This window comes from Cololabis saira, chromosome 2, assembly GCF_033807715.1.
Source record: "Cololabis saira isolate AMF1-May2022 chromosome 2, fColSai1.1, whole genome shotgun sequence".
NCBI lineage: Eukaryota > Metazoa > Chordata > Actinopteri > Beloniformes > Belonidae > Cololabis > Cololabis saira.
This window is the reverse complement of record NC_084588.1, coordinates 26,845,821-26,870,753: the sequence shown is the minus strand read 5'-3', so window position 1 is coordinate 26,870,753 and position 24,933 is coordinate 26,845,821. Positions and strand designations below refer to the sequence as shown.

The 24,933-nt window shown below is 40.5% G+C and overlaps 1 protein-coding gene across 2 annotated transcripts in view; it reads right to left on the bottom strand.

Moving 5' to 3' along the window:
* acsf3 (acyl-CoA synthetase family member 3) overlaps positions 1–24,598 on the bottom strand; it is a 44,195-nt gene extending 19,597 nt beyond the window's left edge. For both annotated transcript variants that reach the window (XM_061742001.1, XM_061741992.1), the window contains exons 1-7: positions 24,522–24,598; positions 23,160–23,960; positions 20,247–20,402; positions 12,284–12,438; positions 10,704–10,849; positions 5,815–5,912; positions 3,558–3,684 (exon numbers count right to left, since the gene is read on the bottom strand). In XM_061742001.1, coding sequence (XP_061597985.1) covers positions 3,558–3,684; positions 5,815–5,912; positions 10,704–10,849; positions 12,284–12,438; positions 20,247–20,402; positions 23,160–23,870 — 1,393 coding nt within the window. In that variant the 5' untranslated portion in view covers positions 23,871–23,960; positions 24,522–24,598. The remainder of the gene's footprint in view (positions 1–3,557; positions 3,685–5,814; positions 5,913–10,703; positions 10,850–12,283; positions 12,439–20,246; positions 20,403–23,159; positions 23,961–24,521) is intronic.
* Positions 24,599–24,933: the final 335 nt, after the last annotated feature.

The following is a 24,933-nucleotide window of genomic DNA, read 5'->3' as shown; positions in this document are numbered from 1 at the left end:
TCTGAAGTTTGCCAATGACCATCTGGATGATCCAGAGGAGGAATAGGAGAAGGTCATGTGGTCTGATGAGACTAAAATAGAGCTTTTTGGTCTAAACTCCATTCGCCGTGTTTGGAGGAAGAAGAAGGATGAGTACAACCCCAAGAACACCATCCCAACCGTGAAGCATGGAGGTGGAAACATCATTCTTTGGGGATGCTTTTCTGCAAAGGGGACAGGACGACTGCACCGTATTGAGGGGAGGATGGATGGGGCCATGTATCGCGAGATCTTGGCCAACAACCTCCTTCCCTCAGTAAGAGCATTGAAGATGGGTCGTGGCTGGGTCTTCCAGCATGACAACGACCCAAAACACACAGCCAGGGCAACTAAGGAGTGGCTCCGTAAGAAGCATTTCAAGGTCCTGGAGTGGCCTAGCCAGTCTCCAGACCTGAACCCAATAGAAAATCTTTGGAGGGAGCTGAAAGTCCGTATTGCCCAGCGACAGCCCCGAAACCTGAAGGATCTGGAGAAGATCTGTATGGAGGAGTGGGCCAAAATCCCTGCTGCAGTGTGTGCAAACCTGGTCAAGAACTACAGGAAACGTCTGATCTCTGTAATTGCAAACAAAGGTTTCCGTACCAAATATTAAGTTCTGTTTTTCTGATGTATCAAATACTTGTCGTGCAATAAAATGCTAATTAATTACTTAAAAATCATACAATGTGATTTTCTGGATTTTTTTTTTAGATTCCATCACTCACAGTTGAAGAGTACCTATGATAAAAATTACAGACTTCTACATGCTTTTCAAGTGGGAAAACCTGCAAAATCGGCAGTGTATCAAATACTTGTTCTCCCCACTGTATATATATATATATATATATATATATATATATATATATATATATATATATATATATATATATATATAAAGAGAGAGAGATGGATAAAGCCTTGAAATTGAGACGTAGCGCTAGCAAATTTAAATTTGCTTGGCATGTATTTCTATCTACTTGGAGCTGATTAAAATACATGGAGAGCCAGTCACATCAGTCTATTCTTGTCAAGAAAGTCCCCACACGGGTTTAACATGATTACAAAAGAGCGGTATCATAATCTGGATGTAAACACTGCATGGCTGCAGTTGAGGAAACAGCTGTTTGAATTGGCTTAGGCATCTGCAGTTAATGATTAAAACTTTTCACTGATTCATGCAGAAGACGGCACTCAAATCATTCCTTTGCAAGGTGGATGTATTTGCTGTTTTATCAAAAAGCGACACGATTTTGACAACGTGAAAAGTTTAATTCACTCTTCTACAAAACCCACTCTCCCGTTGACTGGTTACCGCCACTCTGAAAACGTCACCTAGTTAGTTTCTCTAGCGCTAACCAATTGTGTGCAAAGGCAGTTTGATAGCAATGTATCAAGAATATGTATGTTGTAAATATGTCTAATATTGACATATGAGAAAAGAATAAATGACAAATGTAGAGTATTAGACTTTTCTAAATACAGTTACTGGTATTCTTGCTGACAGAGAAAGAGGAAAAACTAAATTTACATCAATAAGATGTGAAATGAGCATGGTGCTTCAAAACAAGGATGCAATTAGTGTACCGTAGTCTCTCAGTTTAAAGCTGACAAAGCCAGCCACCTAAATCCTACATTTTTTTACCCACATACATTCAGTATGTACTGATGATCATGGAGTTTCATCCAGTCATTTCCTTTACCCTTTTCATCCTGAACACCCTTGGGGGACTAGAGCCTGGCTGTTCTTGGGCGAGAGGCAAAGTCCACCCTGACAGGTCATTAACAGACTTGTGCAGACCTGACAAGCTTACGGTGACCGATTCATTTGAATCAGGTGTGTTGGTGCAACATCTAAAACATGTGGGACAGCGAACACTGATGTAGGGAAACGATGTCGCCACATTGTGAAGGGTTGTGGTCGTTGTGGTGGTAGCGGGGATGTGATTGCTCCGTAACAATTATTTATATGATCAGTGAAAACACTGAATGAATTCTGAAAATGTTCAACAACTAACTTTAGGCAACTAATTATATCAGCAATTTGTACAAAAATCAAGCTTTCTGATTCTGCCCGCTGTAAGCCCAAAGATCTTATGACCTTTACAACCTCTGGTCAACACATTAGAACAGATATCACCTTTATAGTCCACCTGGAAAGTTAAATAAATAGGTTTTACATAGCAGAAAGGACTTCATCTTATTTTTTTTTTAATTTCTATATGTACATTAGTGCTGGCCAAGACTTGTACAGCAATCCCATATAGGTTTGGAGTGATGTAAGCTTGTTCATACCTCAGTAGAGGGTGTCATCAAAATAAATAAAAGTCTACCTCAGTTGATTATATTTGAAAAACCACTCAGAGTAAAAACAAACATGTCACTTCTGGAATCTTGAATATCCATAAATCTTTTCTTACCTCACAACTCTGTATCTGTACTCAAGCTGGCATCTGGGAGCTGCGGTAGCTCCGGGAGCTAGGTGGGTGAGGAACATGTTTGATAGCTTCTCTAGAGAAGTGGAGTGTGTGTGTGTGAGTGGCTTGAGGGACCAGTCTGTGGAGAGCTGATTGCACAGGCTCTCATTATGTGGCCAGTGGCTGTAATGGAGTGTGACAGCAACATGCTGGGCTGTGGATCTCTGTCCTTCCAGCCTGCAAAGCCAATTAAACATACTCTGACCTGCTCTCCCACTACCTCGCTCTGCTTTGCTTTCCATCACTCGGTCCTTCCTTTCTGCCACCTCCGTGTCACACCTCCCCTTCCGTCCCTACCTAACCTCTACCCGGCCTTTGTAGCTGACTCTTTCCATCTCCTGTAGCACCACATCTCCAAGCTCAATACTTCCGCACTCTTGTTGCCTCTGGCTCCTATTCCCTGTCATCCACATCACCATTCAGAGCTTTACTTGTGTCTGCACATCTCAGGCCCCCCATGCCAACTTAATGCTGGCTACGCTGCTTCTTTTTTTTTTTTTGGGAGGGGGGGTGACGGCCTGCAGGGAGTAAAAACCTCTGATGACAGTTCCCCTCTGTGCAACCACACACACACGCACGCACGCGCGCGCGCACGCACGCACGCGCGCGCGCACGCGCGCACGCACGCACGCACGCACGCACGCACGCACGCACGCACGCACGCAAGAAAACAGAAAGAGGAAAGGAGAAGAAGAGAGCAATACTTGGTTCATCAAGACCCAGAGCAGTCACAACCACTTTTGAGGAAAAATGTCCTGCAGCACCCAAAACACACAAAGTCCATTTATCACACTCTCGTACTTCTCCAAAATGAACGTACTCACATAGACACAGTTCATACTTACTCAAATTGTGTGTAAGTGTGTTTGTGTCCTACCTGGACGGCATTCCTAGTATCTAAGTGTTTGAATTCATGACGTGAAAGTGTGGCCTGAAACACAGGTAAAAAATGTCCCTGCTCTTTTTTCCTCCAGTAAATCACTACCGATCACATAGCTGCAAGTATTAGCTGAATTTGCTTCTTTTCCAGAAAGTATGTGAAAGGAGAAAAGGGTGGATTTTTACCTGTTTTGAACCAGCCATCATCAGTGAAAGCCTCTTTGGTCTCCTGAGGTTTGTTCCAGTACTCTTTAAAAACCGATGAACCTCGAACCAGAAGCTCCCCCTCTTTACCCTCAAGACCTGGACGTACCTGTGACATATTCAAAACAAAGAAGACCAGAAAAATATAAAAATAAATAAAAACCCTTAGAAGACCATTAAGGTTAGTCAGCATAGCCTTAATTAAATTATAAACAAGCTTAAGGATTTGTTTGACATCATGACATGAAATGAAAAAAACAAAAAAAAAGGAGAAAAAAAAAACAAAACAACAATCGGTCCAAAGAGCGCTCCGGGAGGACTTTGCTAATCAAAGCCATGGGCGGGATGCCATTGTTGTCAACCTACTTTTGAGTGGATTCAAGCTGTGCCCTGGGATAATTTAAAAAGTCAATCTCTACCTTTTGTTTTTTGTTTTGCTTTGTATCACTCCCAGTGTGCCTCTGTGTTGATCTGCAGTGTAAACCTCAAACGCCGTAGTTGAAACCATGAATTCTGAAAAAGCCTCAAACATTCAGCTCAACAAAATCATTTCGATCTCATTCCAGTTGTATGAGTATGTAGGCAACTAATAGTTACTATTTATTGTTAAAACCTTTTTAAATTTTATTTTAATTAAAGCTTACAGCTACACCTGGCTTGGGTCATCCTAAGCCATTCCTTCAGTTGCGCAGCATTAAGTCCAGACTGCTGGGTGACCTCTTAAGATGCACTCAGTACCTGTTTTCACTCCACTTTCTTTACTCTCAACATAAACACCATTACTGCTGCTGTCACTAGTTTCAGCCTCGGTTTTGTTGTGTTTCTTGGCCAAGAGTCATGTCTGTTCCTCTCAGTCCTGTCCCCTATCAAGGGAGATGGGTGTTCCCCCTGAATCTGGTTTTACTGGAGATCTTTATCCATTAAAATTAGTTCCTGCGTCTATTGTCACCAAGGCTCTGTGACGAACAAATTCCCATTCCTTTTTCCTTTTTAATTTAAAGGAGCCATCTGTAAGAAATGGCCAAAACTGGTACTGCAGTCACTTTCAAAATATTGTTGAGCGGCGTGTACCCTCCCCCTCCTCCCCCCGACCAGAGGTTGCCAGGTAGGCTGCAGAATGCAGCAGGAACGTAGGCTGCCATGGCTGCGATAATTAGAGCCGAGCTGGCAACCCTGATGCCGAAACAATACTGACTTGGTGATTGGGAGATAGGTGGAGGGTGGAGCTTTAGGCCAAAACAAAAAATGACAACATAAACATCAGTTGAGGGCTGCAACTCCTCTTTTTAAACTGGAATATCCTGGCTTGAGTGCTGTTGTCAGTGACATAAGTATTTGAAATGAACATTATTTTTAAATGTCTGTTGACACATTGGGGACATTTTATGGTTCGTTTTATTATTGCTCTTACATACAGCTCCTTTAATATGTGATTGTTTAATGTCATGACCCGTCATAGCACTGAATCTGCTCTGTTGAAGGACCAGAATCACATCCTCCTGTCCCCGGATGCCAATGAAACTGCTAGTGATGATGGACCTCATGGCATTTGACACTGTTGACCACCCAGTCCTCCTGAAACCTTTGGATCTACAGGCTGGCCTGCAGGGACTTCTGCTGCAGTGGTTCAGATTCTATTTAATAAAAAGGAGTGTCTCCATTTTTTGATTAATGACCCCTCCTCATCTTCAGCCCCTCTGACTTCTGGTGTGCCACAGGGATCCATTTTGGGCCCTGTCCTATTCTCATTATTCATGCTACCATAAGTGTCAATAATTTCTGCTCAAATTGTTTCTTTTCATCAGTATACAAATGATCTGCAAATCTATCTGCCAATCAAGGCTAGTTCATCAAACGCCTGGAGTCCATCAGCAGATGCCTAGATGACATTAAACTGTTGAATCCATTAAGAATCAATTTTAAGCTTGTTTGTTTTTATTGCTATACTCAACCTTGCTCCTTCATATCTATGTGACATTTTCAATTTCTATCAACCCAGCAGAACTGTGCGTTCAGCAGGCCAACACTTGTTAGAGGTTCCACGGACGAGGGTGAAAAAGTGGGGTGAGCGTTCTTTGCAGTAGCTGGTCTCAATATGTGGAACATGCTGCCCCCCTGAGTTAATCACTGACCAGCCTCATTTCAAACCCAAACTTAAAGACCCATCCGTTCAAAATGGCATTTGACACATTAACACAAAAAGGTGTTGCAATATAAAATTCATTGTAATATTATTTACCTGAATCTCTTTGTGAGTGCCCTCCACAATTGTGGTGTTGGTTGCATTATTCATGACAATTCGAACTTCCACGCCTGGAAGAGGCAATCCGACAGCCCCTGCAAACATTTAAAGAAAGGGGAAAAAACAAGATATTTTAAAGACATGTGGCTTTTTTGGCTTTTTGTCACAAAAATGTGATGCTTATAAGGGCAAAAGTCAGCAATATATCCACTGACAACCACCATTCAAGCTGTTGCACCAGAGAGTGGAGTATTTTTCTCAAGGATGGCATTAGCCTCCATCTCCAGGGCATAACTGGACACTAAATGACTTGCTGAGCTTGTAAAACACTAAACTGAAAGCAATTCGTCCCAGTCAAGAGAAGCCAGGTTGTTCGGACAGTAATAGGGGTTTCTGGGCAAAGCGTGATGCAGACTTTTTTTCTTTTTCCTTTTTTCCTGCCAACATCAAGCAAACTTCAAAATAATAGACCTGTTTGGACATTAGTCTTTCTTTGCATTTGTTTCACAGGGCTTCTGGAAAAAAAGCCAAGTAACCAACTGAGCAATACAATTTAATCTTTCAATCTTAACTAACACCAGGTGCTCGGCAGGCTTTTTGAATGAAGCATAGACTCAGAAATGTGTTCTGAGTTGACAAGTTATCAAATGCAATAAGAGCTTGATTTAAAAAAATTATATGCTTTAAACTGTGAATTTCTGAAATGTTAAAGTATTAATAAGTAATGTGTAAAAAACAAACAAAAAAAAGGCAGAAATTGAATAGTCCCACAAGATCTGACACCGCCTGCAGTCTCCATCTTTGTGTGACCTTCTGAGTTAAGTAATTATAGCAGCAGGTGCACAAAAAACGTCTCATTGGGCTTCTCTATGCACATGTGTAGGTGGGTATGTGTTTGCTTGCCTTGAGGCTACTATGCCATTTCACAGACTACTGCTCTCCAAATAAAGAGTAGGTCAGGTCCTGTTTAAGAAGAACCTCACTTCATATTGATCTAATCAATTCAAGCACTGATTGGGGTACTAGAGTTGGATAGATCAATATGAGAACCAAGTAACCACGAAAGTAACTTGACTGCTCCTCAATAGACCACCAGGGTCACCTACATGTTTGAGTAATGAGGTCAGATAAACTGAATCTGGTAGAGTTTTAATGACAGTTAAACCCCATACAGCTGCACACACACCAGACGAAGGTCAATAACGACCTAAAGGGTATGATGGCTATGTTATCATATTTTCATTACAACCTTTTAACTGAGTGAGAAGAACACATTATGCAAACTAGCTGCTTTCTAGCATGATCCATATAAATATACTGTATATAAGTCATAAAAAAATGGTGCTTTCACTAAAAAACAACAAGATTGGATTATTGGCTTGTTAAATAAAAGGCACTGTGCATTTTGACACTTTGAAGCAAGATACAGTCTCCATCCAAAGTTGTTGTTCATCATTTAATGAAAAAACTGGGAATGAAATGAAATTGTGTTGTCTAATGGAGTGAAAGAGGTGGTCAAATGGGTAAAGAAACTAGCAGAAAAGATGAATCTTTCAGCCTCTGTGCTCTGTCCTCTGCTCTGATTGTAAATAGGAGCAGACTGAGTGGTCTACCTTAATTTTTTCAGTCCAGAGGAAAAAGTCTGTATCGCACCATAAATAAAAACATCTGCCCACGCAGACCAGGGGACCAATGCAAAATGTTTGGGCTACTGACACTACTGTCACTGTATATTAATGAGGGGCAATGGTAAGTAGGAGTCTGAAAGGTGTGGACACAGCAATATTTGGCTGTTACAACCTTAACCCTGTTGCACATGTAGTTATAGATGTTTCACTTTCAGAACTTTAAATGAGGTTACAGTTCATGGGCTTATTTAATGATTTCTTCAAACTTATTTACGAACCTCTGCACAATACAGTTCACTACCTAGTGAACCTCTACTGCACTGTTCAAAAAGAGATTAAAAAAGACACATCATCTTGACACTATTCTGTAAAAAACTACTTTTCTCCACATTTTCTCCTTGACTGTAGAAAAATGTAACATAATGACACTAGGAGGATGAAGTGACGTCCCAAACGTCGTTAGATACACCTCCCTTTTACGAATTTAAAGCTGTTTACAGATGTCTCAGGTGTGGACAGTTAACCCATGTGAAAACTGGCTGTTAGGTAAGTACAAATGGTTTCTTGATTATTAATTGTGGGCTTTTTGTCCCAAAAATGGAATGCTTGAACCCGCCCCCCCCATTTGGGCTTGAACCCGAACCACAAAACCATAAAAACCACAACACATTTGAATGCATATAAACAGAAAATTTAAAATGACACACAGGAACTTTAGGAGGAACAGCTGTAAGATGCCCCCCTTGTTGGTCTGTTTCTGGGTCCTTTTTCTCTTCTGTTATTACTTTTCTGAGCCTCTAACTTTTCTTCGCTATGATTTTCACTCTGTGCACAAGCTTTACCATTGTTGATGTGGGACGTAGTGCAGTAAATCATACATAGCTGTTGGAAGGGAAGACTGCAACAGAAGTCCAAATTTACTTTGGGTGGTTCTTGCCGATAATCAGGATGGACGACTGTTTTTATATATATATATATATATATATGAAAAAAAAGGCACCTTCTGAAATTAATAAGATATCCATCAAATTGTAAATCAGCAACTGATTTTTAGCAGGTTGGTGTATCTAAAAAAAATATATACAAATTTATGTCCATATATACATATTTGCTGAGTCGAGCAAATCTGTCTAAAATATATTTACACTTGGACTCCGGGAACTTTCTTCTCTCTTTGCCCTCATCGTCTTTATTTTTACACATCAGCAGCTTGAGAATTTTTTAAAGCCTTATAAAATCCTGTGCTCTGTGATTTAACAAAATCAAGTGGCACTTTGAAGAGTCCGGGCAAATTATGGCTATGGCTAAATGGCACACTCTGGATGGGAAAATGTCTATGTGGTGTGGAGGGATTCAAAACAGAATCTTCTATAAGCCGCTGTGTAAAAAAGTTAATGAAAGAATATTTCAACACTGCATCGTTTCTCTATATCTCTGAAAAGACAAAAAAGGTAACTAAAAAGTGAAATGAGGGTAATAAAACAATAAAAAAGATGAAACTGGCAGCAGAATGATGACGGATGAGGCCAGCATGGATTTACTAAAAATGTTTATGTCTTAGCAAGGGCAATACGGCCATCAGTATGCCACACCGCTGCTAATTAAAGCAATAAAATACACAACAAAAAAAATCCAGTTAGGAGCACCAGATATGTGGAAATTAAGTAGTATATCTGTCAATTAAATGTATTATGTTGTTGTTTTTGACATAAATGGAGAGCGAGGAGAAATAAAAGAAAGTAGGTGGATGTACGAGAGGCAGGTAGTGCGACTCCACTACTACACTCCTCTGATAGCACTTCCTGCGGTTACTATTGATCCATTTTAACCTACTTAAAGAGAAGACGGGAAGCCACAGACTCAGACAGAAACAAGCTCATGCCTAAACATACATGCACACACACGCACGCACACCCACACATACGCACGCACACCCACACATACACACCTTCTACAAGTGCCGCGGAGGAAACATCAATAGAACCACAGACCTCTTGAAGATATTCTTAATAATCACCTGAGAGGAATCAAACACAGCCTGCTCGATTTTTGCCAAACATTCCCCGACAAACAAACAAAACAATACCCAAACAAGACAGCAGACAGAGGATTACCCAATCCACTTGCAAGCTAATTAGTGTTACCTGTACAAGGAAGTGTTAACTGGGGACGTGGATGGTGGGGAGAGAGAGGAATGGGGAGATGACAGCAGAAGAAGGTAAACAACACATGTCTGGCCTCATTTCCAGACCTTGTCTTTGTTTCTTTGGGTGCGAGGGAGGTGAAGTTGGGACTGTGGGGTTTTACTTGACATGACAACAGAGAAAACTGACTAAGATGAGCACAACAGACAAAGCAGAAGTCAAACAATCAACAACAGATGAGGGAGGTAGGGTTGTTTGCATTTTCAGGTTGAAATGCAGCCACTTATTGTGGCATGCAGTGCACACACTTCCCAGAGTCCATATCATTCTGTGAGACGATATTTCATGAATAAACCCGGCACAGGATCAATGTTGTCACAGCCAAAGGAAATGTGAAATTTAAGTGTTGTACAGCTATAAACTAGGAAGTGCAGCTTCTTAGCCACCCAACTAATGGTTCAAGAAACAAATCAGCATAAAATTGCCATCGCAGGTCGCCATTTACTCAACTGATACAATGCAAACAGAACTAATGTGAAACATAAAACAGGAAACTTAACATATAGCTGACTCCTTTCAGGCCTGACTACGATCCTTAAAATGATCTTCATCTCTAACCAAGTAAACTGCTGAACACACACACACCAAGTCAAAACTGACAAGAGACAAAGAAATCTAAGGACAAGCATAAGATTAAACTGTTTCATGGGGTTTCCTGCTCAACACTCGCCATTCTTGTAAAATATAATGAAGCTGTGAAACAGTCAGGCTATTTGGTCCAGTGACTCAAAAGTGCAGTAAGTCAGTCAGACAAGAGCATTTGTGAGGTCTGTTGTTCCTGAGTGGCCCTGAGACACATGATGCCTCGCTGAATTCACAGGAATGTTCCCAAATCTCCTCAACAGAGGAGATGACAATGATGTTGGATCTGTCAGTTTGTGACTCTACAAATGTTTTGATCCTGCGTAAAATGTAAAATGCCATACAAGGTTGAGTGAGCGCTGACAATCAAATATCAATACTCACAACAGAAATATGTTCTTTTACACATTTCTGGTCTGAGTTGGACTTTATATCGCTTGTACGATTGTGTGGGTCCAGTCAGACCCAGTACCTGGGATGCGTGGGCCCTTCAGTGGGTTGGACAGTGCCATGCCAACCTCAGTCATGCCGTAACGTTCCAGCAGCGTGTGACCCGTAATCTCCTCCCAGCGCTGCAGAGTGGGACACGGGAGAGCAGCTGAGCCTGAAACCATCAGCCTGAGAGGAAACGAAAGGACGCCAGGAACAAACTTCACGTGCCACATTGGAAAGTTAGATTGTGTTAGTAAAACATGAAACGTGCTAATGCTGTCTAATTAATAAGAATGTGATCATATTGAACCCCCTTACACATCTGTAGTAATGATGTGTAATCACATATGATGAAGGAAGTTTGTGAGAATCAGCAAGCATGGGAGCATGTTTCTAATGCTAGATATAATTATTGACCTTTTTTTGATGAAAAACATAAATATATAGAATAAGAATTGCATGGAATAAACTAAAAACACACTAAAGAGTAAAATACGGAGTAAAAGTGGATTTACTCTAATATATTTGATGTCAATGAAAGAGAAAAAGCAACAAGATCGTCTTAGATGTATGGGCATCAGAGTCCTTTAAAAGACGTTTTAATGGTGCAGTAGGGTTAACAGGAGTAGATACTGCATGTGGTGAAAAGAAGAGGAGCATACCAGTCCTCTACAAGCAACAATAAGTTCATAATTGTAAATGGATCATTGATCCAACATCTTAACCCCACTGTTGACTGTTGCAGCTGCAGCATCAGTTGTGCAGCACTGTTTGGGGAAGCAGTTAAGGTTTTTATTAATTTAACTGTTACAAGAGCGCCACTTTGTAAAAACAAAAGTGTTCTCCTTCTTTAGTCGCAACTCAAACAAATCCAAACCCACTTACGTGAAGAATTAGTAGGGAGTTCGGTGAAACTTTACTACAGTAATTAAGCGTCTGTAACTTTACAGGATTACTTTCAATACATAAAGGGAACACAGAGACAGCTGCCTGTACAGCCACTGTCACTTACAAATAGAAACAGCTAGGCAAACAGGCTTAAATGTAGAATTTGCATAACATATTTTAAAAACTTCATAAAATACATACATCTAAAAGAAATAAATGTTCAGACTCGTAAAAGTGTACATGTAATCATTTTCACTTGCTGAGGATTGTCGACATGTATGGTAGAGTATTGTTCTGCATTGATCGTGCCTCCTGTCTATTTTCTTACTTTAAAAAAAAAATTGGCAGGGTTTGAAACACTTTGGGGCTGCAACATTTAAGTGGTGGGCGTTTGGCCATCAGCCAGTAACGGTGTACAGGATGTGTGTTATAAATACATGATGGCAATAAGATTACGTTTTCTGCTCCATATGCTGTAACACATGCATTAATCCACTCAGCAAAACACGCCCTTTCACAAAGACAATGCCTTTTCATCCAGTTGTGCAGAGTTATGGGTGTTTATTTGTGATTTAGAACATAAATGCTATGAATCTATCTCTTGCCTGACATTTCAAAATCATTGCATCTTTTTTTTCTCCCATATATTTACATTTAATATCCTAATAGCTTTTTTGCAGAAAATGTAAATGTTATCTGAAAGGAAGCTGCCACTGATGGCAGAACCCGTACCTGATTCTCTGCTTGCAGACCGCTTTGACAAAGTCCTTCACATGCGGTTGTGTGAAGTGCTGATCATAATAATGGATCAATTTGGAGTAAATAGTTGGCACAGCCATGAACACATTAACCATTGGAGCCTTGGAGCTCAAAAGCATCTCCCACACCTGCGGATGCAAACAGAGAAAAAAAGAGAAAGATAAGTGCAACATATTAGGAGGAAGGACGAGAGATAAAGAAAAGGCTAAGAGAGAAGCAGTACATCTAACAGAGGACAATGAAAAACTGAATTATTACATCCAGATTCACTCCACTAGTGTGACAGAAAAAAAATGACTTTCTTTTTATTTGATGTAAATGGCAGAGTGAAGTCCACAGCAGCCTCATATTAAACCTGTCAACACAACGCCAGAGAAAGACAAGAAGAAAAAAAAGTCACCATTTGTAAAGGTCAGGAGGAGGAGAATGGCCGACTGCTTTAGGACACAGATGTAATGTTGGCCAGTTAAAATACCTTCTGTACAGCTATTCTTGACAAATGTGCTTTTTAACTATCACAGAAGGGGTTGCTTATCCTTAAGTGTTGTACATAAGATAAACAACTGTAAGTTAAATGATAAATTATACTTTTCTACGCAAAGAGCCCACTTAATGTTATGAGATGTATAGGGCAAAAGAAAGACATTTCCAAAAAACATGCAGCATAAAATGCTATGTAGGTGACAGCAGGTGCAGTAGTCTGATGTATTTGCTATGCTTTCTGGGTGTGAAGATGTGCAAATGAAAAAGAAGGCACTGTGTGCATCAGGAAACGTATTTATTTATTTTTTATGAAATATTATAAATTAGTTGTACAGATGAGATAGCATGACACAGAAAAATGAAGGGATCACTGCAGGTGATGGGATGTACAAGTCTGGCAGGTATGCTTCTTTCCCTCCAGGGAAAAAAAGACTGAACTTTGCAGCAATTTGCTGCAAATAAAAATAGTCTACTTTGGGGTATTGTTAATGTGGTGGATGATGCTCAGGATATTTTATGTCCTTTATCCCATGTGCTGGGAAAGCACATGGGATAAGAATAATGCTGGAAATCAGTTTTCACCCTCTATGACATGCTGGTCAGCCACAGCAACACATTCAGTAACAGACTAAATGAGCAGGTATAGATAATGGATGGAGAGACGGGTGGTTGGTTGCTGGGCAGCATGGTGTGGTGATTAGTAGTACTGCCTCACAGCTATACGGCTCTAAGTTTGAATTTTGGTGTGGGGGGTTACATTTTCTACTGATGTCATACATTTTCTCTGAGAACTCCAACTTATTTCCACAGCCAACCCATGCATGCTGGGTGGTGATTTTAATGTGCCATATTGGAGATCCTGAGTGTGTGAAGTTATTTATTCTCGTTTGCCTTATGATTATGATGGACCGGCAACCTGTCTAGTGTTTACCCACCTCTCCCCTGATGCCAGCTGGGATAGGCTCCAGCCCCTTGTGACCCTCAATAGTATGGAGTATTAAAAAAAAGAAAATAAAAAGAATGGATGGATGGATGGATGGATGGATGGATGGATGGATGGATGGATGGATGGATGGATGGATGGATGGATGGATGGATGGATGGATGGATGGATGGATGGATGGATGGATGGATGGATGGATGGCTTGTGTATTCTTTCTGCATAAATGTCACAGGCTTACAATACGATTTGTGATAAGTGCTTTTCTATCCAAGTCGTTGCTGGAGTTTAACCAGCTTATGTTGAGGATTAACTATTCATATCAAAATAAAGTCAAATTATTCTACAAAAAGGTACACAATTAAAAAAAAAAAAAAAAATGAATGAGTAGATCTAGAGTAAGATACAAGAATAATTAAAGCTGCAAGCAGCGATGAACGGGCCCTCGCACTCACAGCCACCGCCCCCATAAGCATATCAGAAATGACACCACCCACGACTTCCTATGTCAAACCATTGAAAAGTTATAGCAGAAAAAAGGGACAACCAATCAGAAGAAGGGGCGGGGCTAATTCAAGCCAATGAAGGTCAAGGACTCCATACAGAGTCTGATGACACCACCCACGACTCTCTATGTCAAACCATTCAAAAGTTATAGCAGGAAATAGGGACAACCAATCAAAAGAAGGGGTGGGGCTAATTTTCACTAATTATGGTCAAGGACTCAATACCGAGTCCCATGACACCACCCACGACTCTTTATGTCATACCATTCAAAAGTTATGGCAGAGAAAAGTTTTCCAGGTGGCGCTGTTGAGCCATTTTGCCACGCCCATTAATGCAAACCATGAAATATCAAATTTATCGCCAGGCCTGGCTTGCATGCCAAATTTGGTGCCTTTTGGGGAACTATCAAATATGGACCAATCAGATGAAAGGGGGGCGTGCTTTTTGGCATCTAGCGTCGCCACGGTAACACTTTTGAAAGAGAAAAGTAATGCGCGTAGTCGCAGGATGGAGACGCATATTTTGATGTATAACACACCTGGGTGCACGTTACGGTTCGGGCCGTATTAAGTCTCGAAGGAATGGCATATATTGCTCCAAAATTACGTGATTAATTCAGAATGTTCAAAATGGCCGACTTCCTGTTCAGTTTCGGCCATAGCGCCAAGAGACTTTTCTTTAAGTTGCGACATGATACAGGTGTGTACCGATTTTCGTTCATGTACGTCAAACCGTATTATGGGGCTTGAGGCGCAAAGTTTTTTCTGTCTGAACGAATCAGATGAAGGGTGGGTGCGCTTTTTGGCGTCTACCGTCGCCACGGTAACGCTTTTGAAAGAGAAAAGTAATGCGTGTTGTCGCAGGATGGAGACGCACATTTTGATGTATAACACACTTGGGGGCACATTACGGTTCGGGCCGTATTAACTGCCCAAGGAATGGCATAAATTGCGCCAAAGTGACACGATTAATTCAAAATGGCCGACTTCCTGTTCGGTTTCGGCCATGTCGCCAAGAGACTTTTCTTTAAGTTGTGTACTGATACAGGTGTGTAGCGATTTTCGTGCATGTACGTCAAACCGTATTGTGGGGCTTGAGGCACAAAGTTTTCAAGGGGGCGCTGTTGAGCCATTTTGGCACGCCCATTAATGTAAACCATTAAATATCAAATTTTTCGCCAGGCCTGACTTGCATGCAAAATTTGGTGACTTTTTGGGCACGTTTAGGGGGGCAAAAAGGCCCTCCTTTCGTCAGAAGAAAGAAAGAAAGAAAGAAAGAAAGAAAGAAAGAAAGAAAAATTCCTACAGATACAATAGGGCCTTCGCACTGAAGGTGCTCGGGCCCTAATTAAAGCTGCAAGCAGCGATGAATGGGCTCTCGCACTCTTCTGCACATTCAGGTGTGCTGCAGTGGAAGCGCTTGTATGACTTGCATGTAGATGTCTTCAGGTCTTCAGATATCGACCAATCAGATGAAGGGGTGGGGCTAATTTGCAGCAATTATGTTCAAGGACTCGAAACTGAGTGCAATGACACCACCCACAAGTCTTTATGTCAAACCATTCAAAAGTTATGGCAGAAAATAGGATCTATCAAATATTGACCAATCAGAAGAAGGAGCGGGGCTAATTTGCACCAATTAAGGTGAATGAGTCAAAACCGAGTCCGATGACACTATAGACATCATATAGAACACTAGACTGAGCATTGGCTCCTGGAACGCGAGAAATAGCGCCGCCATCTTGGAGTGGTGAACGTCAAGCTTACAACGGTCACTTATCAGGATGCGAGGCTGGTGTGCAGCATACTCCTGCTCAAACGAGCAAACTAAGGAAAACAGAAGTCGTGGGATTACTTATATATTACTTATATTATATTACTTATATATCTCAAATATATATATATATATATATATATATTTTTTTTTTTTTTTGATGAGAACATAAACATGCTGTCTAAATGCCATCCTAGAGTTTTCTAACTGAATGTAATGTGATTCATGATAAAACATGATAAAATTACATGTTATCTTACTTATCACACCACTGCTATTATAAGTGTGTAGTTTCATATTCAATTTAGCTAACCTTGATGTGTGGGCTCATATATATATATATATATATATATATATATATATATATATATATATATATATATATATATATATACATAATAATAATGACTTGGATTTATATAGCGCCCTTCAAGGCACCCAGAGCGCTTTACAGAGATCATTATTCATTCATACATTACGCACCAACTGCACTGATTGGCGACTGTAAGTGACTGGTTTGAAGCGCGAATTTCATCCATTCAACTGAACTGTAGTCTATTCTGTAGTGTAGTAACTGGACTCTATCTACCAAATGAATTAAGTTTGCTTAGTTTGTTTTGGTTTCATCAATTTGTGCAAATGGAGGAGGAGGAGAGACCTCATCTCAGAGATGAGGTGCGCTCCTAAACCCGAAGCGTGCCGCGCTTCAAGTGTCCAAATTTCCGCAAAAACCGTAATAATTTGCATGATGAGGTTGTACTGTCCTTTAGGGCCAATCAGGCCGAGTGTTTGTAAATTTGAACGATGTCTCTACGATAAAGTTCGACCGAGCAATAAGCGTCCAAATTTTCACCTTTTTTTTGCTTTTTGGCATCTAGCTTTGCCAGGGTAACAAAAAAGTAATGCCCATCGAGGCACGATGGAGGCACGACGCATCCAACAATGTATGCCATGCATGAGTGCACGTTGCGGTTTGGGCCGTATTAACGGACAAAAAAAAGCGTGCAGAATAATAATAATAAGAAGAAAAGGGAAACCTTTTCTAGATACTATTATATCGCCTTCATTTTTCAGGTTTTCCCTGGTGTGTTTTATTTTTTGGGGATTTTTTTCTTCCACATCAGAGCGGGGTCATGCAGTACACCCGCTGGTGAGCAGTGGGACTTTTGCGACTTTAGCTTGTTAGCAAAATGTTAGCAACATTGCCCTTTGGGCCATTCTGGACGATTGCAATATGGTCATGCCACTACTTGGCATGCCCATAACAAAATAAGGAAAATAAAAGCTAATCTTCTGTGTGAGTAAAAGTGATGAATCTTGTCATCAGAGGTGAATTTTTATTTTAATAATTTGCTCACAGAAAACATACCCATTAGTTTTTCTGTTAATCATTTTCAGTTAGTTATTTTAGAAATGCCCACAATACCTAAATCATAACTCCACCAAGGATATAAACATACATTGCGAAATACTTCCACACATACATATTACCTTTTGAATATCACATAAACTCATTTGATCAAGGACAAAGCTATTTCTCTCAACCTGTCCTACCTGCTCCAGCTTACACCTCAAACACACACGCAGACACACAGTTTGGGTAAACGGCAGCAGGGGATGAGAGGATGGGACAGCCACATGAATTAAATGAAGGTGATCTGCAGCTTCTCTCACCCCCATCCCCCTCCATGTGAGATAAAATACTCCCCTCATGCCGTTTACTCTGCTCATCCTCACTTCTTCTTTGTCCATCTTCTCACATATTCCTCACGTTTCTTTATCACTCTCTTCTCTCATCTCTGACCCCGCATCATTCCTAATCTTTCTTTTCTCCCCCCCATCTCACATTCACTTACCTTCACCTTTCATCTCCTAATTTCTTGCTTCGCTGCCTCTGCAGTCTCTCGCATACACACACTCAATACATACGAGCACAGAAAAACACAGTTTCTCCCATCATCACCCTCACCTCCTGAAACACCACATCCTTCTTAATGTGCCACCTATTACTAAACTTTTCATTCCACTTCTCCTTTGTGTGACCACGTCACTGATTCACCTCATCTATTGTCTACTAAACTGCCTTCATTTGTCATCCACTGCCTCGAACAAACAAACATATCTGCAGCTTATACAGAAATACATATAAAATGATGATATGATACCACTCTCATCACATCAGAGTTCAATTTTGCAGAATATCATTCTGATTGTATCTAAAAAAATGTGGGCACCTCGAGTTTACCTGTAAGAATACAAAATAAGAGTTTGTGCAGAGGAAAGGGTTATTAAGTGAGTGTGCCCTGACCACTCTCTGCGGTGTCTATCAAGTGCAGTGGAGCGCTTCCACTAAGTTCACTCTAGAGGGGAAAGGAAGGCAATTTATGTCTGTCAAAGAGCTGGTTCCCACTGAGGGGACAAGGTGTGGTGAGAACCCACAGCCACGGCCTGCATCCCAAACAACTTAGTGAAGTGCTCAGTGCTGCATCCAACATGGGACTCAATCCAGCGTCAGTGTTTAAGCAGCCACCACACTGCTCCATAAAAGTTAACTTTTCTCATTCTTTGATTTGACGGATGCCATTTGTTATATCATTTAATTTGTATGTCAGATTTGAGTTTAATAACACAAGTTTTGGTGCAGTGGTTTGTGTAAAAATGAAAATTAAAGGGATGTTGTGATGTCACTAGAAGGACAAGTCCAGTGATAATCTACAATCAATTTATAGCATTTATAGCATCATCTAGTGATCATGAATGGCTATACCAAATTAAATAGCAATAAATCAAGTAATGATGGGTTTCCGGTGGAGGAGTAAACACTTTGATTTGCTGGAGGTGCAATAGAGAAAAAAAAAGGAAGAAGATGACCTAAACAAATACCCTGCAACATCAGGGGACCATGAACTCATGTAATAATTTCTTAAATGTTTTTATGGGTTGAAAAAAAATGTAAAAATAAAACTATATAACCAACTGTTCCTTTCCAACTTTAACAATTTGTATATGACATCAATTCAGCCACAACAATAGATTGTTGAGTGTTTTCAAGTAGATCCCCTATTTATGTTCTTAATCATGGCCATTTGATTAATTATCTTTGTTTCTTAGATTACAATACACTGACACCTTATCTAGGCCTCTTCAGGAATATGTCAGCAGTGACGGTTGCACTGTGTATGAGTAGTTGCTGTTAGTATGTAGTCAATAGAGTCAAGAAAAGAAAAGAAAAGAAAGAAGTCTGACCAGCTCTTTGTGAAAACTGGGAGAGAGTCTGCTGCCATCAGTCAGCGGCAGAAGACTTGAAATAGACTTATCTGTGATTTACTGGATCACAGTTCCTGCAGTGAAATTTTGTGTCACTATCTCCAGGCAAAATCGGACAAAAATCAATGCTGGCTTCTGCTGCTTAGGCTACCCTTCAGAGATCTTACGGATAGAAGAGACAGACTATCGATCACTTCATCAATGTACTGTAACTTCAGAAGGAGAATAAAGCCTTTTTTTCTCTGATGGTGAAAGAAGGGGCTTGGTGGTTTGGTGTACAAGGTCAGGTATTCAGATAACATTTGAATACCTACAACTATAATAGTGTAGCAAAACATGCGTTGAAAGAAACATATGCCCTTCAAGACCGTTTCTTTATTTATTTTCTTCAAACTTCAACAAGCAACACACGCAAATGCATACATTGAAAACCGTGTAGCTACACCTATTTACAGCCCCACCCACAAGCCCACGCCTTCTCAGGGCTGAACAAGCACTATCATCCTTCAATGCCAGCTCATCGATTGATCTGCTGCTTAAGCCCCTGCTGTGAGTCGACGTTGGTCAGACACAAAGCCACACGGGGCAATTCATCACTGAGCCCCAAACACTTAGTTTGACAGTCAGGGAGGGAGAAATGGAGGGAGGGAAAAAGACAAGGAGGAGAAGTCTCTGATGGTGGTCAAGAGGGAGAAGACAGGAAGTGAGGAGAAGAGAGGAAGAAGGAAAGATTCAGGGGGGACAAAATGATGATGACAGCTAGAATGTGCCTTTCTTTTTTTTAAACCAGCAGGATCTTGTGAATATTGGATTTTTAAATTTAAAATATTTTTTTATTCTCACAATTAACTTTTTGTAATTTTTTGGTGCAGTCCTGCTGCAAAAGGCCACTCTACTTCAAGGATGTTTTAGTAAAAACAGTGAACCACAAGAAAAAGGTTATAAAGAAATAAAGTGAATTTAGACCTTCGGAGGCTCGAATTCAGGAAGCATGATACAGGTGGCCCCCACCCAGAGTGGGCACATCAGCTTGTTGACGATGCCATGGACATGGTGCAGTGGTAAAGTGTGGAGGATGACGTCGTCCTTGGACCACGCCCACTCCGACACCAAACCCTGGACCTGAGGGAGAAGAAAGACAGAACAGAGGGGAAGAGAAGGAGAGGTCAGCACGGCTGTAAACAAATCAACTCACTTCCACTGTTGCAGAAATTACCTCCATGATCAGAGGACATCTTTGCTACTCTTTCAGATTATAGAATAGTTATGTGAATTATTCATCTTTATCCCAGCATCCAGCGATTACTAAGACAAGATATCGATAAAGGTTACTTGTTTTTTTTATCTGATACCGTATCTACGTACAGCTTACTATAACTTGGAGTCATAAATATCACTGGTAAGTATCACCATAAAACAACATATAAGAAAGTGAGTTGGTATGTAAAAGTTTCACCCGTTCAGCTTGATATTAAACCAAAAACTGTTGTTTTCTGTCGCTGACCTATTGATATAACTCAATTTTAGCATTTCAGCCAAAAGAACGAAAGAAAGAAATGTGCAAATGTAATAGGCAGCAGGAATAGCATATAAGTATTATTATCATATAAAATGATGTTAGTTGACAAGTCACTGAAAAAACCAACAAACACTTTTTAATGGATTATTTAATCAATCGATTCTTTTACTAAGTCCTATTTTTGCACCTTTGTGGGTGAACATGTCCATTTCATCTTTTCAGTAGATATGTTTCCAATCGAAATTGTGTTATGTTATTTGGAGCAATGATTGTGCTTATAATCAGAACTCAACAAGTTTTTGTTTTTTGTGTTGCATCCGTCGCCTTCATCATGGCTTACTGAAACGAACACACTTTGCCTTAATATTTTAACTTGCTGAAACACCTTCAGTAAAAGTACATCGTAGGAGCTTCAAAGTAAAACAGACAATATGAAATTTTCTACTTTTGGTACTTTGGTCTTTTTCTCAATGGCTTCCTTGGGTTTCACACACACACAAACACAAAAAAAATCTAATGCATGGTCTTCACAAAAAGCTCCACTTTTGTTATGTTCGTTCACCAAGCCTTGCCCCTGAAAGAGTCTAGCTCATCAATGAAAGCAAACATTAAATGTACACAACTGTGTAGTATAGTGGGGCAAAAAAGTATTTAGTCAGCCACCAATTGTTCAAGTTCTCCCACTTAAAAAGATGAGAGAGGCCTGTAATTTCCATCATAGGTACACTTCAACTATGAGAGACAAAATGGGGGGAAAGAATCCAGGAATTCACATTGTAGGATTTTTACCGAATCAATTGGTACATTTCTCGGTAAAATAAGTATTTGGTCACCTACAAACAAGCAAGATTTCTAGCTTTCACAGACGTGTAACTTCTTTTTTAAGAGGCTCCTCTGTCCTCCACTCATTACCTGTATTAATGGCACCTGTTTTAACTGGTTATCAGTATAAAAGACACCTGTCCACAACCTCAAACAGTCACACTCCAAACTCCACTATGACCGAGACCAAAGAGCTGTCAAAGGACGTAAGAAACTAAATTGTAGACCTGCACCAGGCTGGGAAGACTGAATCTGCAATAGGTAAGCAGCTTGGTGTGAAGAAATCAACTGTGAGAGCAATTATTAGAAAATGGAAGACATACAAGACCACTGATAATCTCCCTGGATCTGGGGCTCCACGCAAGATCTCACCCCGTGGGGTAAAAATGAGAACGGTGAGTAAAAATCCCAGAACCACACGGGGGACCTAGTGAATGACCTGCAGAGCTGGGACCAAAGTAACAAAGTTACCATCAGTAACACACTACGCCGCCAGGGACTCAGATCCTGCAGTGCCAGACGTGTCTCCCTGCTTAAACCAGTACATGTCCAGGCCCGTCTGAAGTTTGCTAGAGAGCATTTGGATGATGCAGAAGAGGATTGGGAGAATGTTATATGGTCAGATGAAACCAAAAGAGAACTTTTTGGTAGAAACACAACACTGTTTGGAGGAAAAAGAGAGCTGAGTTGCATCCAAAGAACACCATATCTACTGTGAAGCACGGGGGTGGAAACATCATGCTTTGGGAATGTTTTTCTGCAAAGGGACCAGGATGACAGTAAAAACCTCCTTCCATCAGCAAGGGCATTGAAGATGAAATGTGGCTGGGTCTTTCAGCATGACAATGATCCCAATCACACCGCCCGGGCAATGAACGAGTGGCTTCGTAAGAAACATTTCACGGTCCTGGAGTGGCCTAGCCAGTCTCCAGATCTCAACCCCATAGAAAATCTTTGGAGGGAGTTGAAAGTCCGTGTTGCCCAGTGACAGCGTGCACGGAGGAATGGGCCAAAATACCAGCAACAGTGTGTGAAAACCTTGTGAAGACTTACAGAAAACGTTTGACCTCTGTCATTACCAACAAAGGATATATAACAAGTATTTAGATTAACTTTTTTTTGTTATTGACCAAATACTTATTTTCCACTGTAATTTGCAAATATTTTTTTTTTAAATGAGACAATGGGATTTTTCTTGATTTTTTTTTTTTTTTCATTTTGTCTCTCATAGTTGAGATATACCTGGTGAACATTACAGGCCTCTCATCTTTTTAAGTGGGAGAACTGGTGTCTGACTAAATACTTTTTTTGCCCCACTGCATATGGTACAGGTTCAAACCACTGCTCAAGATTGCTCCGGGTCAAATTGAGACTCTTTAGATACCTTGCTTGCAGGGATATTTTTTTTTTCCCGTGCCACACTCTAGATGAATCACAGTTATAACATTTTATTATGAAATCACAGAATGTTAAAACTGTGATTTAAAGATCTTAGGCAATTTTATTCTAATTATGGTTTTAAAAGGAACATCATTTACCATGGCTTGGAGGCTGCTGTGGGTGTGTAGAACTCCTTTGGGGCGGCCTGTGGTACCACTGGTGTAGATGATCATAGCCGGTCGATCAGCCCAGTCTGTGATAGCGTTCTCCTTTTCACACATGTCTGCTCCTTCTAAAGCATCCAGGTTAGAAGTAGGGGGCAGAATCAAGCAGGGTAGCCTTAGCTTCTGTGCCAGTGGCTCTAGGGTTTCGGCATAGGTATGGGCTGCCACAAGAAGTGAACTCTGAGAATCAGAGATTATATACTCGAGTTCAGATGAGGGGTGTTTTCTATAGAGTGGCACTGCTGTCCCTCCACTCATCCAAGTTGCCCACTGTGCAACTGTATAAGAAGCATCATTTTCACACAGGAAGGAGATTCGTTTTCCATCCACACCCCCAAAGTCAGAGTTTAACATGACACTGATTTTATAAGCAAGAGCTAAGCTGCTGCTGTACAGCTGCTTGTAGCTGTGTCTGCCACTGCTGTCTATGATTGCATGTTTTTCACCAAATGCCGGAGCCCTGGTAAAAACAGGCTTCTGGTTTATCCTTGCGGACGGCGCTGTTATTCTTATGTGAGTCCTTCTTTGACTTGCATTTCCCCATATCCGATGGCCTGGACGAAAGGCCTGGCAAAAAGAGCCTTTCCACTGAGGAAAAGGCCGATTCAGAGGGCATCTAGAAAAAGCAATAAGTCCTGACAGCATATTTGAGACGTAGCTGTTTATCACCACCAAGTTAGAATCTCAAGCGGGCTCCATCTTCAGTCTCCGCCATCAGTTCAAACCAAACAAGACCTGTGAAAAGGGGTGGGGGGCACAGTTTAGTTAAATTAAGCAGCATTCAAAGATGGACCCACAGATTAATAAGCCTCCTGAACCCTTTAAGCCTCAATTTGACAAACCATAAGACATTTCTTTACATTCTCACATTCTCGCACTCCTAAATACCTGAAAAGCTCAATGAAATGAAGCAATTCAAGTAACAACCCGCTGAAGGTCCACATGTGACAGAATTAAAGAGTGTGTTTTTGTTTTAATGCATTGCTTATGAATTTTGTTGATATAAAGAATGGTACAGTGCAATATGTCATGTGTTGTTTTTCATCAAACCCTTTAAAGTTATCCAAATATTACTATCTTGATTCAGCTTTAAATTATGTCGAACACATTTTTGTGATGTGGGACTGAGAGTTCAGCAGCTGTTTTAATACAGATGTAAAGTAACGTTTGACTTTAACTCTGTAACACAACGAAGACAACTGACCGGACAGCAGAGAAAAACTACGACGAACTATAAACAAGGATACCTGCAGGCAATCGTTAATGAATATTATTTCAGAAAAAAACACAATTCACCTTATCTAAATGTTAAAACCTTAATCAAACGCCGCGTTTGGGGTCTTGTTTTGAAGGACGGTGCAGCAGTATCAATCTTCCGGCTTGAAACAAAATAGATTAAGGGTTCCTGCCTCTTGAGCGCATGATAGATTCAGATGTTTTATGAGATAATATCCTTTAAAAATAAATACATAAAATACATCTATTTATCGATTATTTTTTATATCTAATTCATTATTTTGAATTAGTAAACTGATATCACTTATGTTGTGTTTACCCTCAATTCCTTCAAGTCTCACTGTGCTGAAGCTTGAATATTGTTTCTCAGGAAGTCAGAAAGGCAGAATGGCAACATGTAGGACAGTGGGCCCCGAGGACCAGGATTGGGGACCACTGCTCTAAATGACAGAATGTCAAAACAGGAATCATT